This window comes from Thamnophis sirtalis, unplaced genomic scaffold (assembly GCF_051295495.1).
Source record: "Thamnophis sirtalis isolate CommonGarterSnake01/CBP01778 unplaced genomic scaffold, rThaSir2_p1.2 scaffold_3, whole genome shotgun sequence".
Taxonomy (NCBI): Eukaryota; Metazoa; Chordata; class Lepidosauria; order Squamata; family Natricidae; genus Thamnophis; species Thamnophis sirtalis.
In genome coordinates, this window is record NW_028261383.1 from 42129880 (window position 1) to 42144042 (window position 14163).

At 37.2% G+C, this 14163-nt stretch overlaps 1 protein-coding gene across 2 annotated transcripts in view; it reads left to right on the plus strand.

The window, feature by feature from the left end:
• Window positions 1–427: 427 nt before the first annotated feature.
• The window catches only part of CEP15 (centrosomal protein 15), a 431988-nt gene continuing 418252 nt past the window's right edge, over window positions 428–14163 (plus strand). For both annotated transcript variants that reach the window (XM_087708813.1, XM_014060936.2), the window contains exons 1-3: window positions 428–557; window positions 3896–3977; window positions 7026–7149. In XM_087708813.1, the coding sequence (XP_087564939.1) occupies window positions 3925–3977; window positions 7026–7149 (177 nt within the window). In that variant the 5' untranslated portion in view covers window positions 428–557; window positions 3896–3924. The remainder of the gene's footprint in view (window positions 558–3895; window positions 3978–7025; window positions 7150–14163) is intronic.

Genomic DNA, 14163 nt, shown 5'->3' on the forward strand with positions numbered 1-14163 from the left:
ATCTTTAAAATGTTACAAGAAACAAATCCAGATTGAAAATGCCACGCATTTTACAGGCATGTGTCTTTTCTCCTATCTAATCAGTTGTTTTACTTGTGGCTGGCACATCACTTGTATCAAATGGATGTTTCATTTACTTTTATATTCTGCTGGCTGCCTGAGGTTCGAGTCTCACAGGCTCAAGATTGACTCCGCCTTCTATCGGAGGTTGGATAAAATGTGGACCGGGATTGTTGGGGGCAACGGTCTCCTTTTCAAAATATCAAACGAGAAGCCCCGCCTCCTCACGTCGTTCCGTTACGAAACCGATTCCTCCGTTTTTGTAACTCCTCCCTCCCCGACCGTAGGCCAATCAGAAAGCGACGATGCTTCGGTTTCTGCCGCTCGTCTCCCTCCCTCTCTCTCTCTCTCTCATATCCCCCGCCTCCAATCCCTCTTTATGGTACCGCGATAACAAGTTGCCTGGAGTGAAAAGCGTTGCGTTTGTTTAATGGCGGTAATGAGGAGGACGTTGAGATTGAAAAGCCGCCCCTAACTGCGGCAGGGTCATAATAAAGGTAGTTTCATCGCCTAAATTTGCAGTTCGCAGAAATGTACATCTGGCTCCTAGTTCCCCTCCCCATTATTCCCCCTTCCCCAATCAGTCCCGGAATAGTACGGTCCTATTTCCCGCGGTGCTGGATACGAATCCCCGATTTCCTCACTGGGGGGGGGGTCTCCCGCGCGCGCCTTTTCAAAAATATTTCCATCCCCCCTTCCCGTTTATGGAGTTGGAAGCTCCCGAACGGATATCCGACCGTTCTATTCGCGGTGTTTCGAGGGGGGCGCGGGGGGGGGGAGGAGAAGGAAGGGGAGAGACGAGATACTAAAAAAAAAAAAGTAGGGTGAACAGCCAGCGTGGCTGTTTTTTCGGGAGCTCGGTGGCAAATGGGAAATTGTATTCTGCGATCCAAGTTTCTTTCGTGCAAAGGAACGCTGGGCTAACAGAACACACTAAACAAGTTGGCTCAACTTGCCAGCCATCCGCGACTTTTCCTTCCTTAGCACCAGATCATGATGAACAGAGTTCAACAGTCCACAGTCTTAAAGTTGCCAAGTTTGGGGACCCCTGGCCAAGAGATTTGGGGTGTTGCGTGCGGGCAAGAAACATGTGAAGGGGATGCAAGCTCGCAGTATCCTTTAAACAGCTCTTCCTAATGGCCTTTCAAACGAGCTGCGTCCCAAAAAAGTGACTGGAATCAGGCGTCCTCCCGAAGTTGCAGTTTGTTGAACAATCTAACAAGCTGCAGATAGCAATAGCCCTTAGACTTATATACCACTTCACAGTGCTTTACAGCCCTCTCTAAGCGGTCAGTGTATGGCCCCCAGCAATTAGGCTCCTCATTTTATCCACTTCCGAAGGATAAAAGGCTGAGTCAACCTTGATCCTGGGGAGACTCGAACTTCAGGCAGCCGGCAGGATATAGAAACAAACGAAACATCCATTTGATACATGTGATGTGCCAGCAGCAAGTAAAACAACATATTAGACATGAGGAAAAAATACATAGCATCATTTCCTATTTGGATTTGTTTCTTGCAACATTTTATGGACTTCATAAATGTGTAGTAAACCTAATGAATCTTGTCTTTAGTGTCTAGTGACATCCAACTACAGAGCATGGCAAAATGTGGAGTAAATTACACATTAGACTTGAAAGTATAAGTCTGGAAAGTTACTTGCATACCACTTCACAGTCCTCTCTAAGCAGTTTTACAGAGCCCCCAACAATCTGGGTCCACGTTTTACCTACCTCAGAAGGATGGGAGGTTGAGTCAACTTTGAGCCTGGTGAGATTTGAACTGCCAAATTAGCTGTAAACTATAGTTTATCAGTTGCATCTGATGCACCACAATGACTGACTTCACCCAGCTTGCTGGATCTGGCAGAAAGCGAGTTGGATATTACAGGGCAATGAAACACACTTGTAGGGATCACAGCTGAATCCAAAATTTTGTTGCAAAGCAAGACAGTTGCTAAGTGAGTTTTACCCCATTTTATGATTTTTCTTGCCTCAGTACTCAAGTGAATTGCTGCAGTTAAGTCAGTCATACGGTTGTTAAGTGAATCTGGCTTCCCCCATCAACTTTATTTCTCAGAAGGTCACATAAGGTGATCAAGGGCTCTGAGACACTGCAATTGTCATAGAGGCCAGTTTCCAAACCTCTGAATTTTGATCATGTGGCCATGGGGGTGCTGCAGTGGTTGTAAGTGTGAAAAACGGTCATACGTCACTTAATTCAATGCCTTTGTAACTTCTCAAACAGTCACTGAACAAAAGGTTGTAAATCGAGGACCACTTGTATAGCATCACAACCCATCTCAGGCAGTGACTTTGTAGCCTTTCCATAGAGGGTCCTTATTTATCAGGGCAACTTCATGCTAAACTGTAGATTAAACTGGCTACAGTTTGTTGGGTTCATAAATTGGCTCTAAACTAGTTTGCAAGGAACAGTAGCTAAGCTCATACAACATGGTTAGCTGCATTAAACTAAGCTAGCATAATCTGTGAACTCGAATATAGAAGAGACCTGAGGAGAAACTGAATTGGTTGTTCAGAAATTGTTACTGTGGAAATGTCTATTCAAAATGAAAATGAATGAGCATTGAAGCAGGTTCTATACCTAGTTTAGAATGCAGACCATAGGATCCAGTAAAAAGCTTTGTTCAACCTCTGTATGTTTTAAAACTTCCTACTACAGTGTTTCAGAGTTGAATGCCTTCCACACCATCCTATCTTAAGTGCAGTGAGGCATTGTGAGACACTATGCATGGTATTTGGATGGGCACACTCATGTCCATAGCAAATTAAATTAACTTTAATCCAGGCATGCAGCCAATTGATGTTGTCATGTCTCCTTTAATGCACCAAAAATAAAACCCAAAAATAGTAAAATACTGTTTTTATAAAGCCTCCACTTAACAAGCTATTGGGGATAAATCAATGCAGATGACATAAAAATACCTATTGCAGAATTATGCAATGATGTTGGTTGACACAAGTGTGGGATATTATTACTGTTTGCAGATTTTAGAAACAACTGACTTTCCTATTATTTCAAGGATGACATCCATGTTCTCTGATCTAGCTCCATTGCATCATAAGCCCATTAAATAGAGTTTGTTCAATCAAGGGTTGTCTGCATGTGTTGCTTTTTCAGGTTCTACAGATAACCTGCACAGAGTTTGCTCTCCAGAATAGATAAATCCCACCCAACTACCTTTAAAAAAACTTTTACATTAGCAAAGAGTTATTTAACAACAACAACAAAAAGAATCTGAATCTTTAGACATCTGAACATTTTTCTGATATCGGAAAGATAAGGGTAGATGTTAGTACTTGTTATGATGAAGGTGGGAAGTCACACTTATATATTACTTTTCTTTTTCTTTACTATATTTTCTTTCTCTTCCCTTTTTCCTTTTCTGCATGTAATCTTTATTTCTCAATCTTTTCTTAGCTGTATTAATTCTTAATTACAATATTTAATAAAATTACTATAAAAAAGGTGGCCTGATGCTTTTTTATTTTATTGGACAATTAAAAACTGACCGTCCAAAGCTAAAAAAATATGTGTGCAGAATTAAGAAAGAAAATAAACCAGTACCAAAATAAAAGTAAGTGAGAATGGAGAAGAAATCTTTACAGGTGAATGCACTATTGATATTTTGTCTTAAATATTATTAAGATGTACTTGTATGCTGTTAATATTGTTAAAAGATTTCATCTTTTTTACAGCAAAATGTTCCCATTACTAATTCAACATTTATATTTAGGATTATTTCTTAATAAATGTCATAAAATGCACGTGTGTATATTTCTGAAGGATCCATATTTTACCTTTTTTTTCATAGAGTAATTGGAATTATTAATATGATCAAGTATGGCATCCTATTTGGCACAAGAAATTCAGCTTGCTAAGCAGCATGAAGAAATGTAAGTAGTTTCTGAAGATGTCTTGTTTTTAGATGCTAGAAAAATACAGTGAAATATATTATGAATGCTTAGGAATTTGCAGGACTATTCCCAAATCTTTGAACTGATTTATCAAACTGAGAACAACTGTGTGATTGTTCTAAATACAAGAAAAACAGATTCTACAGAAATAACAAATTTTAATAACAGAAAAAAAACTATTTTGCCTCTAGGGGGAGCTGTCCACCAGTGCTGCTTTTCAAATAAAACATAATATGAAGTCCTCTTTTTCAACCTTGAAGTTTCTGATTGAATTCCAGCTACGGCTTAATGATTTAATATGGCTTTTCTAAATTCAGTATAATGTCTCATTTCATTGCATTTCTCTCTGTGTTGCAACTAGCACTTCAGATTCTAACCAGATTACTAAAACACCTTTTAAAAAGTGAACATTTAGAGTAACTGCAACATCCTATCTTTGCTTTAAAGGTCTCAATATTCTTGTTCAAAAGTCAATAGCAGAATTTTGATCTGTAGCACAAAGTGTGCCTATTCTAGTTTCTTGCTTCCATAATTTACAATCTGTAGGAAACCGACTTGAAGAAAATAGTTGCACCCTATAATTGTTTCTCAGTGGCTGATACCATAGCGTACTATCTGTACAGGTGCATATACAAATACATATGTTATTGGCAACTTTACTTTCACACCCTATGAACCCTACCTTGACATTTACGTTTTAACAGGGATTGCACAGCAGCAAATGTGTCACTGAACCATCACCATAAAACCAAAACCTCTTTCTGATCAGTTGTTGTGAATGAATATCCTACCTTAACCACTATATACTGCATATAGGTTAAATTTCTAGCACCAGTACACACATTTTCATATCCTAGGATGAACCTCAATTTGCCATTTTGTTCCATTCTCTCAGATTGAGGAGATCTTTTTTGTCATCTCTGTATTTAACAATTTGATCTCATCCACAGATGTGATTCCTCACTACTCAGAGCTGATTCCAGTTCATTTGTGAGGAGATTAAATAGACTGTCCCTATTTATAGCCTAATGTAAAATCTGTGGTACTAGGTCTACCTGGAGTTCCTCTTGTTTACTCCTTTCATTCTGGTAGAGGAAAAAATATTAAATATATGGAAGTAATTAGAATAGATTTCTTTCTCTTTTTTAAATATTTGTATTATACCTTTTCCTTTATTGTACATCACATTTCCAGTTTTCCAGCAAAAACAGTGTACTGACTGTATCAAGTCCTTTTTAAGTATACATAGTATTATACCATTGTATTATACCATTGTTCTCCTAATCATACAGTGTAAGTCTCTTTTAAATACATACTATTGTATGTCAGTTATAACTATTATTTTCATAGTTGTACCATAACGCTCTATACATTTCTCACTCTAATCATTTTAATCTATGGTTAGATAACAGGTGCAGAGATTATTTGGGCATACCAGGGGTTGTGACACTAATTACATATGTATGTATGTATGTATGTATGTATGTATGTATGTGTATATATATGTATATATGAAAATATAGTATAAACAATATTACTATTGGACTGTACGTGACTATTAGAATAGATTTCTAAGGGCAAATATTCCATCTCCAATTGATTCTGTGGTTGAAAATACAAGTTATTCATTCTTAGGGAAAAAGCTTTTGAAAAGTGCCAAAACTGTAGTAAGCTTAATGACAAAATCAGGATTTTTCCTTCTCAAAAAGGAGGCAATAGAGCTAGTGCAACACAGTCATCTAAATTGGTGAAGGTTTAAAAATGAAATAATGATGTAATATAAATCTACTGAAATAATACAGAAAATAACAGCTACTGTTTCTTTAACTTCAGTTGAATGGATATGTTTTGTGGAGGGAATATAGTGCAATAGATGTAGATGTAGAGCATTTACTGCATGCATTACTCTCTAGGTGCAATCTGAGACTTCACCATTTTTATGGAGATGATACAACGGGCAGAAGCAAAGATTTCTCCCTAAGATTGTAATCATTTGCCACACAGCAATTAATAAAGAAAATGAAAAAACAGCTTGTGTACAAAACTATACACATATTGAGTCCAAGTTCATAATACCTTTGCCAAAATAAGCAGAAAACAGTTTCTCCCCTTTATTATTGGTTTAACATATCCCAATATCCATTGCATAGAGAACTGACCCAACAAAGCAAAAAATTGATGGAAGTCTTGTTTTCCTTGACTTTGGCATTAGTCTATTAAAAGTAATAAGGGCCTTGTTTCTCTTGTATATTTGATGCTACTGTAGTTTTTTTTATCTCTCTGAGGCTATTCTTCTAACTCCCTTGTGAAGAAATGCTGTCCTCCTATAAGATTAAAAGACTGCCCGGCCTACATTTTACACCCTCTGTTTACAATTTTCATTTGTGTATATAGTGTATGTACAGAATTCCATTTCTATACAAACTGCACTGTATTGCTTTCTCCCAGGGGAGTTTTCTTGAAATTACTGAATACCTTTTCTCAAAAGCCTTTTTCAAATCTATGCAGAGAATAAAATGGAGCCTCATTTCCTTAGGAAAGGTTTGGAAAGGTCGTGTCTGAAGGGAAGAAACTATTTTCAGGGAACCTGGATTGGGAGGAAAACAGGACTCTTTTAAAATTGGGCAGAGGAATGTACAACCAGGATGAGAAACATGACAGTTTTTTCTTCTGAACACAGGATCTCTTAAATTTGCAGAATTAACAGAATGCAGTGAACTCATAACTAGTGCTCTAGATGGCTAACTTTGCCTTGTGGGCCCATCTTGTTTGAGGTGTTCTGTGCCGATTGTCTCATTTATGCACAGAGACTGCTTGTTGTACAACATCATGGTTACTTTCTCCCTGGGAGCACAGCACAAAAGGGACTTTATGTGCTTTCCCCTTCTTTTTTTGTTCTCCCACGCTGTATTCAACATAATTAGAGAAAAATTGGGTGAGGGTAAAAGGTTGTTGTTTTTCTGGTTGTCGTGTGTGTGTGTGGGGGGGGAATGCCTGCCCACTTATCATAATGTTTCCCTTTTGTAGAGTCTCTCGGAGATTGGTGTTGCTTCAGCAGATGGAGAGTCATCTAAGAGACAAAGACGCTGAGCAGGCATGGCACACGCAAGAAGCTGATGCAGCTCATAAAAGAAATGTATCCCTTTTAAAAGTAAGTTTCTGTGGCTTGGAAGCGGTAACTTTACTGCAAAATAGCCACGTAACATTAACTATATCGCTTTCCAATGAATTCTGAAATAGTGACTAACACTTTTAATTGCATCCAGCCAAAAATGGAGGTGCATAATCTTGCAACTTGTTAAGCATATACATTTCTAATCAAAATAAAAAGACTAGAGGTTCTAGGGCCATGAGAATCGGCTTTCTCTGAATCAGAATTCTGGTTCATCACATGCAATAGTGGCTGTTCTTGAAAAGCTTTCTCCAATTATTTTGATAGTTATCCTTAATTTTCTTGTTTAAGGAATATGCTGGTCTGAACCCAGAACTATCATCTTAGCTGCTCTAGGTAATCATAACAGTAGCCCTTTTCTTAGTGTGTTCATTGAATCATAGACAAATCCCACAAAAATTGCTCATTAAAAAGTCTATTTCACAAATGATCTCTTAAATTGCCCAGTAAAGTGATTGAACGAGGCAATAAAGTATTTCCCTCTGCTTTCAGCTGTATATTTGTATTGACCAGAACCTGACATACTGCTAAAAGTATTGTTCCTAAAACAATGTGCTGGCTGTTCTTAGTGAATTGCCATCATTTTTTTTAAAAAAAAATCAAGATGTCAATTAAGTCTTTGTTGCATTATTATTGCTATCGGTTAAATTTAATATCTGCATTGTTGGCACCTTAATTAAAGCAACAACTTTCTCTCTCTTCTTTCATTAGCTTCCAAATTCATGTATTTAACATTCAGCTTAAACAAGTGTCCCTGTTATTCCAACAACATATCCCCCATTGTTTACACTTTTTTCCCCAGTTTGCTTTTAGATCCCACATACATTCATGTTTATCTGCAATGCTGCCTCTGGTTTTGACCCTGCCTCCTCTCTCTACTCTTACAAGTTTCCTTGTGATTTTTTTTTTAATATAGTTTCACTCCTCAACTATGCAACAACCTCTTGCTTTTCTGAGACGAAGCCCTTTTGTCCTTGTTGCTCCTTGCACCTAATTCCATCTGGATTTCTTATCTTTAATTTATTTTATTGTGCCAAGCCAGTCAACAGAAGAAAAATACAAATGCATACAATAATATTAAAAGAGACATATAATTTAAACATACCAATTAACAAGGTTGGGGGAGAGTTATTTGTCAAAAAAAGGCTAATTCAAATGATAAATAGTACATATTATTTGCTGCATATCAGATGCAGATATATCCTTCCAGTATTGCATAATAATTCTATTAACCAATTCCCATGCCAAGAAAATCCACAGAAATTTAATATGTGTTTCCTAATTTTTTTATGTGTTATTTCTTTGATTGTAATTTATTTGATTGTTGTGACCCACCCAGAGTCATTATTTCTCTTAAGCCAAGTGCAGTGGTTGATTTTACAATAGTCGTAATTATATACCAAAATTAAGTGTTTCACATTTTTCTTTATAAAAAAGAAGGGAACTTTTTTCTTTTGCAGTAAGCAGAAGTTCATTCATTTACACACAAGAAAGCAAAGAAGTGTATTTGTGGTATTAATGGGATAGGAATTAAGCCAATTTGATACATCTATTGCTATTGATACATCTATCTATTTGTTTCCCACTATGGAGAATAAAACCAACTACTTGGGAGGCATAAGTTAACTCTAGTTAATGTTTGTTAATTTGACATATTAAAAGAATAATAGCATGGCTATGATATTATATTGATCATGAATGTATACATATTTTTTTAAGTTCCAAATTCCCTCCATAACCAAACCTATAAATACAATGGAGCTCTATCCATTTTGTGATTTGCAGTCCCACAAAACTATTACATTTGACCCCAGCCATTAAATATTACCTACCACAATATATTGAGAACTTTAAAGTTTTTTGTTTTATACAAGCGTTAATATTTTTTTAAATAATTATTAAAGCAATCAAAAAGCCTAAGGCAGGTATATATAAAACTTAATGTTCCTGCCCTGAAATATATATCTATATATACCTGTATATGTTTAGTATAGTACAATAAGTTTCCCTTTGGAAAATTAACTTCCAAAAAACTACCAAACTATCCTCAGAATGAATAATAGCAATAAAAATAGCAATTACCCCATATAGCTTTACATGACTCTATGGGCAGCTTACAATATCAGCATATTGCCCCTAACAATCTGGGTTCTCATTTAACCAAAAATGGAATAGCAGCAATAGCAATAGCAATAGCAGTAGACTTATATACCGCTTCATAGGCCTTTCAGGCCTCTCTAAGCGGTTTACAGAGAGTCAGCATATTGCCCCCAACAATCTGGGTCCTCATTTTACCCACCTCGGAAGGATGGAAGGCTGAGTCAACCCTGAGCCGGTGAGATTTGAACCGCTGACCTGCTGATCTAGCAGTAGCCTGCAGTGCTGCATTTAACCACTGCGCCACCTTGGCTGGAAGGCTGAGTCAACCTGTAGCTGATCAGAATCGAATTCCAGGCAGTGGGGAGAGTTTGCCTGCAGTACTGCATCCTCATCACTGTGTCATTAGGGCTAATCCTATTCCTGAAAAAGAAGCAGAATTCATTAGAAACAGAACTGCAAATGTTCAGGTTCTGGAATGCTATGTTTTTATTTCTAGGAATCTAGAATAAATCGGCTAAGTGGAAGTATGATGCCATTCTTAACTTCTTTTAAAAATCCTTTTTTGCATATTGGTAATTATTATAATGTGCAACTCTTAGCAAACTTACTGCCATCATATTTTAGTCTACAGTATTGAGACAAATCATCCTATATTTCTACCCCCACTCTTCAAATATAAAGCAATAGTTAAGTGCTTGTACAGGTTTTTCAGAGAAAGTATGATGGGCTCATTATATCGCTTTCACACTTGTTCACTCATGCCAGTAAAGGCTAGCTCTGTAAATTTTATGACCCAACATTTTTCTAGGAGCAAGCCAAGTCATAAGAAATCTTATCATCCCTTCTTTTTCTTCTGGCTCAAAGTCAGCAAGTTCTACTGTCTCTAAGGAAACCATTTCCAAATGGGTGATTACTGACTTAGTTGAGCATAAACACACTGATCCTTTTGGATAGGAAGGGTTTTTCGTTTTTTATGACAGGTTAATCTTTTTATTCCTCAAGCAAGATGCTTACTTGTCAACTGCCTTATAGTCTGTCATGCACTCATGAATCACTCTGTGTTCTTGCTCTAACTTTTTAGAGCAACGTCTTTGATTCTCCCCCATCTGGTTTTAAAACATGGATGTATGCACTTTATCTCTCTCAATGTTATTTATTTATTTTTTCAAATGATGCCTTAATTTTCATATTGCCTTTGTATGGGAGGTTCCATGGTGTTGCTTGTATGGTGGCAGTTATCATTACTTAATTGTTCTAGAGATATCCCTGGGGGCAATATGGCTTTAAAGACTGGAGATGTGTTACTTTTTCCTTTGGAGAAAAAAATGGGAAATTGCTTCCCTTTAATTGATTTGTTCCAAACATGTTATGACAGATCACCCACTCACCCACTCTGCTCTTTTTGGAGCTGAGGGTTCTTTTCTATAACCTTCTTGTGCATATTTCAGTAGAGTGCTTTTGAGATTTTTTCTGGCTGGATCAGAAAGGAGAATTTGCACATAGTGGGACTCCGAGTTCTTCACAGGAACTGGGGTTTGGCTACATTTGCCAGAATGAGCAGTTTAAAGAGAAATTTCAGTGTGATCTTTCAAAAGAAATAATTGCAAAGAAGGAAGAAATGGTGACCATCATTTTCTTCATCATTGGCCAATCTATTTTATAGCAAAGCTAGGGGGGAAATGACCTTGTTGCTAGCTAACTAATGGAGACCATTGGTTTATTGATATGTACATAATCTAACTTAGTGTAAATTCTTCTTACATTCAAATTAAGCCCTGCATTGCTTCTCTTATTGGAGAGAATGGGGAACCTATAGGAGAAAAATATAGACTATTTCTGCCACTGTATTGTGGTGTTCTGAGTAATGTGTCTGAATGCCAGAACTATCAGAAAAATTCGTGAAAGAAGCAGAAGACCATGAAAACAAATCGTCTGGCAGGAAAGAACAGCATTACTGATTTTAGATGTATTTGTTCTATTCTGGTTTTAACAGGCAGGCAGCACTGCAGATGCTTTCTGATAACAAAATAAAACAGGAATGAGATCTACACAGAACACTATATTGGAACCTTGAAAATAAGGTTCAGATTTATGTGCCAACTTTAGAAAATTGTTCCCAATAACAGGCATTGTACATTTCACAGTTACCATGTGGAGAGTTGTTGATTTGGCTTTCTTGGAAAAACACCGATGCCGTGATGAGGTGTCATTGTATTTGCCTATATTTAAATTAAATGGAGTAAAATCATTTCAGTTTTGCTTCAAAGCTATAAAAAGAGTTGTTATTGCTCTCTCGGTTGTAATTAAAATGTGCTTCCAAAACAGAAGAAAAAAATGGCTGAAATGCCAATCCAAGGAATCTTCTTGTTTGGTTTTATTAAGCAAAGGGTAATATTAAAATTAGAATGAGTTGATTCTTTGAAATTCGCAGTTATTTTGGCAGCAGTGCTGCGTTTACTTACTTCGGAGCAAGCAGCATTGACTTCAGTGAATTCTGTTTTTGAGTAACAATGAAGCATTTAATCCAACTTTTTCTTTGTAAGATTCATAGAAAGGGTTATTGGAATGTGATAAAAATATTGACACATTCTTTGTAATCATTTTATACCCTCCACTCTTTATTTAAACTAATAAACTAATAATAATAAAAATCCCTAGTGCCGCGTAACGGAGTGAGCTCCTGTTACTTGTCCCAGCTTCTGCCAACCTAGCAGTTCGAAAGCATATAAAAAATGCAAGTAGAAAAAAATAGGAATCACCTTTGGTGAGAAGGTAACAGCGTTCTGTGCGTCTTCGGCGTTTAGTCATGCTGGCCACATGACCATGGAGATGTCTTCGGACAGCGCTGGCTCTTCGGCTTTGAAACGGAGATGAGCACTGCCCCCTAGAGTCTGGAACGACTAGCACATATGTGCAAGGGGAACCTTTACCTTATTTAAATATCATATCTCCTGTTACCTTTTGGGCGTGACTCCGTATAATTTGCATATTTTCCCAGAAAGAAAGGATGTAGCATTTCCTATAAATAATTTTCAGCTAGACAATGCACTATTATCTTTGGATATTTCCTAAAAAATATCCTGGATATTTTTACCCTGCCTTTATTTTTTTGTAAATAACGAAAGGTTATGGGCATACCTAATAATCTTTTTTCCTCCTATTTTCACAACAACAACCTTGTGAAGTGGTCGAGCTGAGTGAGTGGGAAAAGTTAACTGCCCATGAAGAAGACCTTGATGCCTAAAAAAAATGAAAAAGAGGGTGGCAGAAATAAAAATGGCTTGATAGTCACACAATTGCATAAGCCTGGGTTTTGAAGAACTCAGAAAAGCACTTACTGACAGACAAGTTGTGGCAATATACATTGAACCTGGATTGAATGAATAAATAAATGAGATATCCAGGGAGTGACTAAAGGAATAAATAACTTTCAGTAGGAATCTCAAAAGCCACTTTTAGGTGCCTTCTTTACTCCTACTCCTAGCTGTCTTTCATATTTTTATAAATCCCTAATGTTTTAGACTAAAATACAAAGAGGTATCGCCACCCATCTGAATCTGCAGTTAATATGCTAAAGGTGTTTGTCCAATTGACCATTACATATTAGAAAGCATTGCCAAAAGCAAACCTTGTCACCGAACCTCAAAGGAAAACGAAAACCGGCATGGCTACCTCCAGCTATTAGCAGCACACAAAAATGCCATCAAATCTCAGTGACATCATTGTCCTCCCTTAAGGTGCCTTTCAGCCTCCAGCAACAATTTTTGTCAGTTAGCTGTCATTAAATCAGTATTCTGGATGACAATAGACTTCAGAATATACTCTAACTGGAGAGGAGCAACAAAAAGACACATCTGGTATGTAGGCATTGCCAAAGTGCCCTTCTCAACTTAAGTCAGTGTGAGGCAGCCCTTTTTGTTTCTTTGTTTTTTGGTTTTTTGTGCCCCCCCTTGCCCTGAAGTATTTTTCTTTCCTATTTATTATAAACAACATTTTGAAGAGGGTGCAGGGGGGGGGGGGTCAGGCAGTCATTGAAATGATCTGAGCTGGAATGTTCCTAAAGGAATAATATGTGGACATAAAATGTTAGGATCAATCAGATGAAACTCTAGTAAACTAGGAATGAATTGTGGCAGAAGAATGTACTACAATAACTTTTTCTGCCCAGGCTGCAGCAGAACCTTTATTTTGTACTGCAGCTGCCTGGCCGTGTTGTTTTTGGACTTCACAATGCCTATTGTTGCAAACCATCTCCTTAAAGAAATCCCAGGAACCTATAATTATATTATGTGGGAAGGAGAAACATTAAACTCCTCCTACTCCAGCCCCCCCCCAACCTCTGCACATTGAAAACCTTCCTGATAGTCACCTTTCATTCCCAGCCAGCTTTAGATAAGCAAAATGGGGGAAGCCAGGTTCGCTTAATGACTGTGTAATTCACTTAAACTAGACTGTATTGTTTCTCTGTGTCGTATAATATATGTGGGTGCATACATAATTTTAATGTATGCTGATACATTACATTCAAAGTGACAATAAAGTTATCTATTCTATTCCATTCTATTCTATTCTATTCTAATTTTTACTCTACTCCATTCCATTCTATTCTATTCTATCTGCAATGATTTGCTTAATAACCATGGCCACAAAAGTCATAGAATCAGGTATGATTCAGTTAACAACCACCTTGCTCAACAATGGAAATTCTGGTCCCAATGGTGGTCATAAGTCGAGGACTATCTGTACATAGGAAGGAGGAGCATTAGGAGAAACATTAAATTCCTCCAACTCCTCCCTCCCCTTCTGTATAGTGAAAAACTCTCTGATTGTCCCATTCTCTCATTCCCAACTGTAGTAAATTTTCTCCACATCCTTCAAACTGTATTTATATTA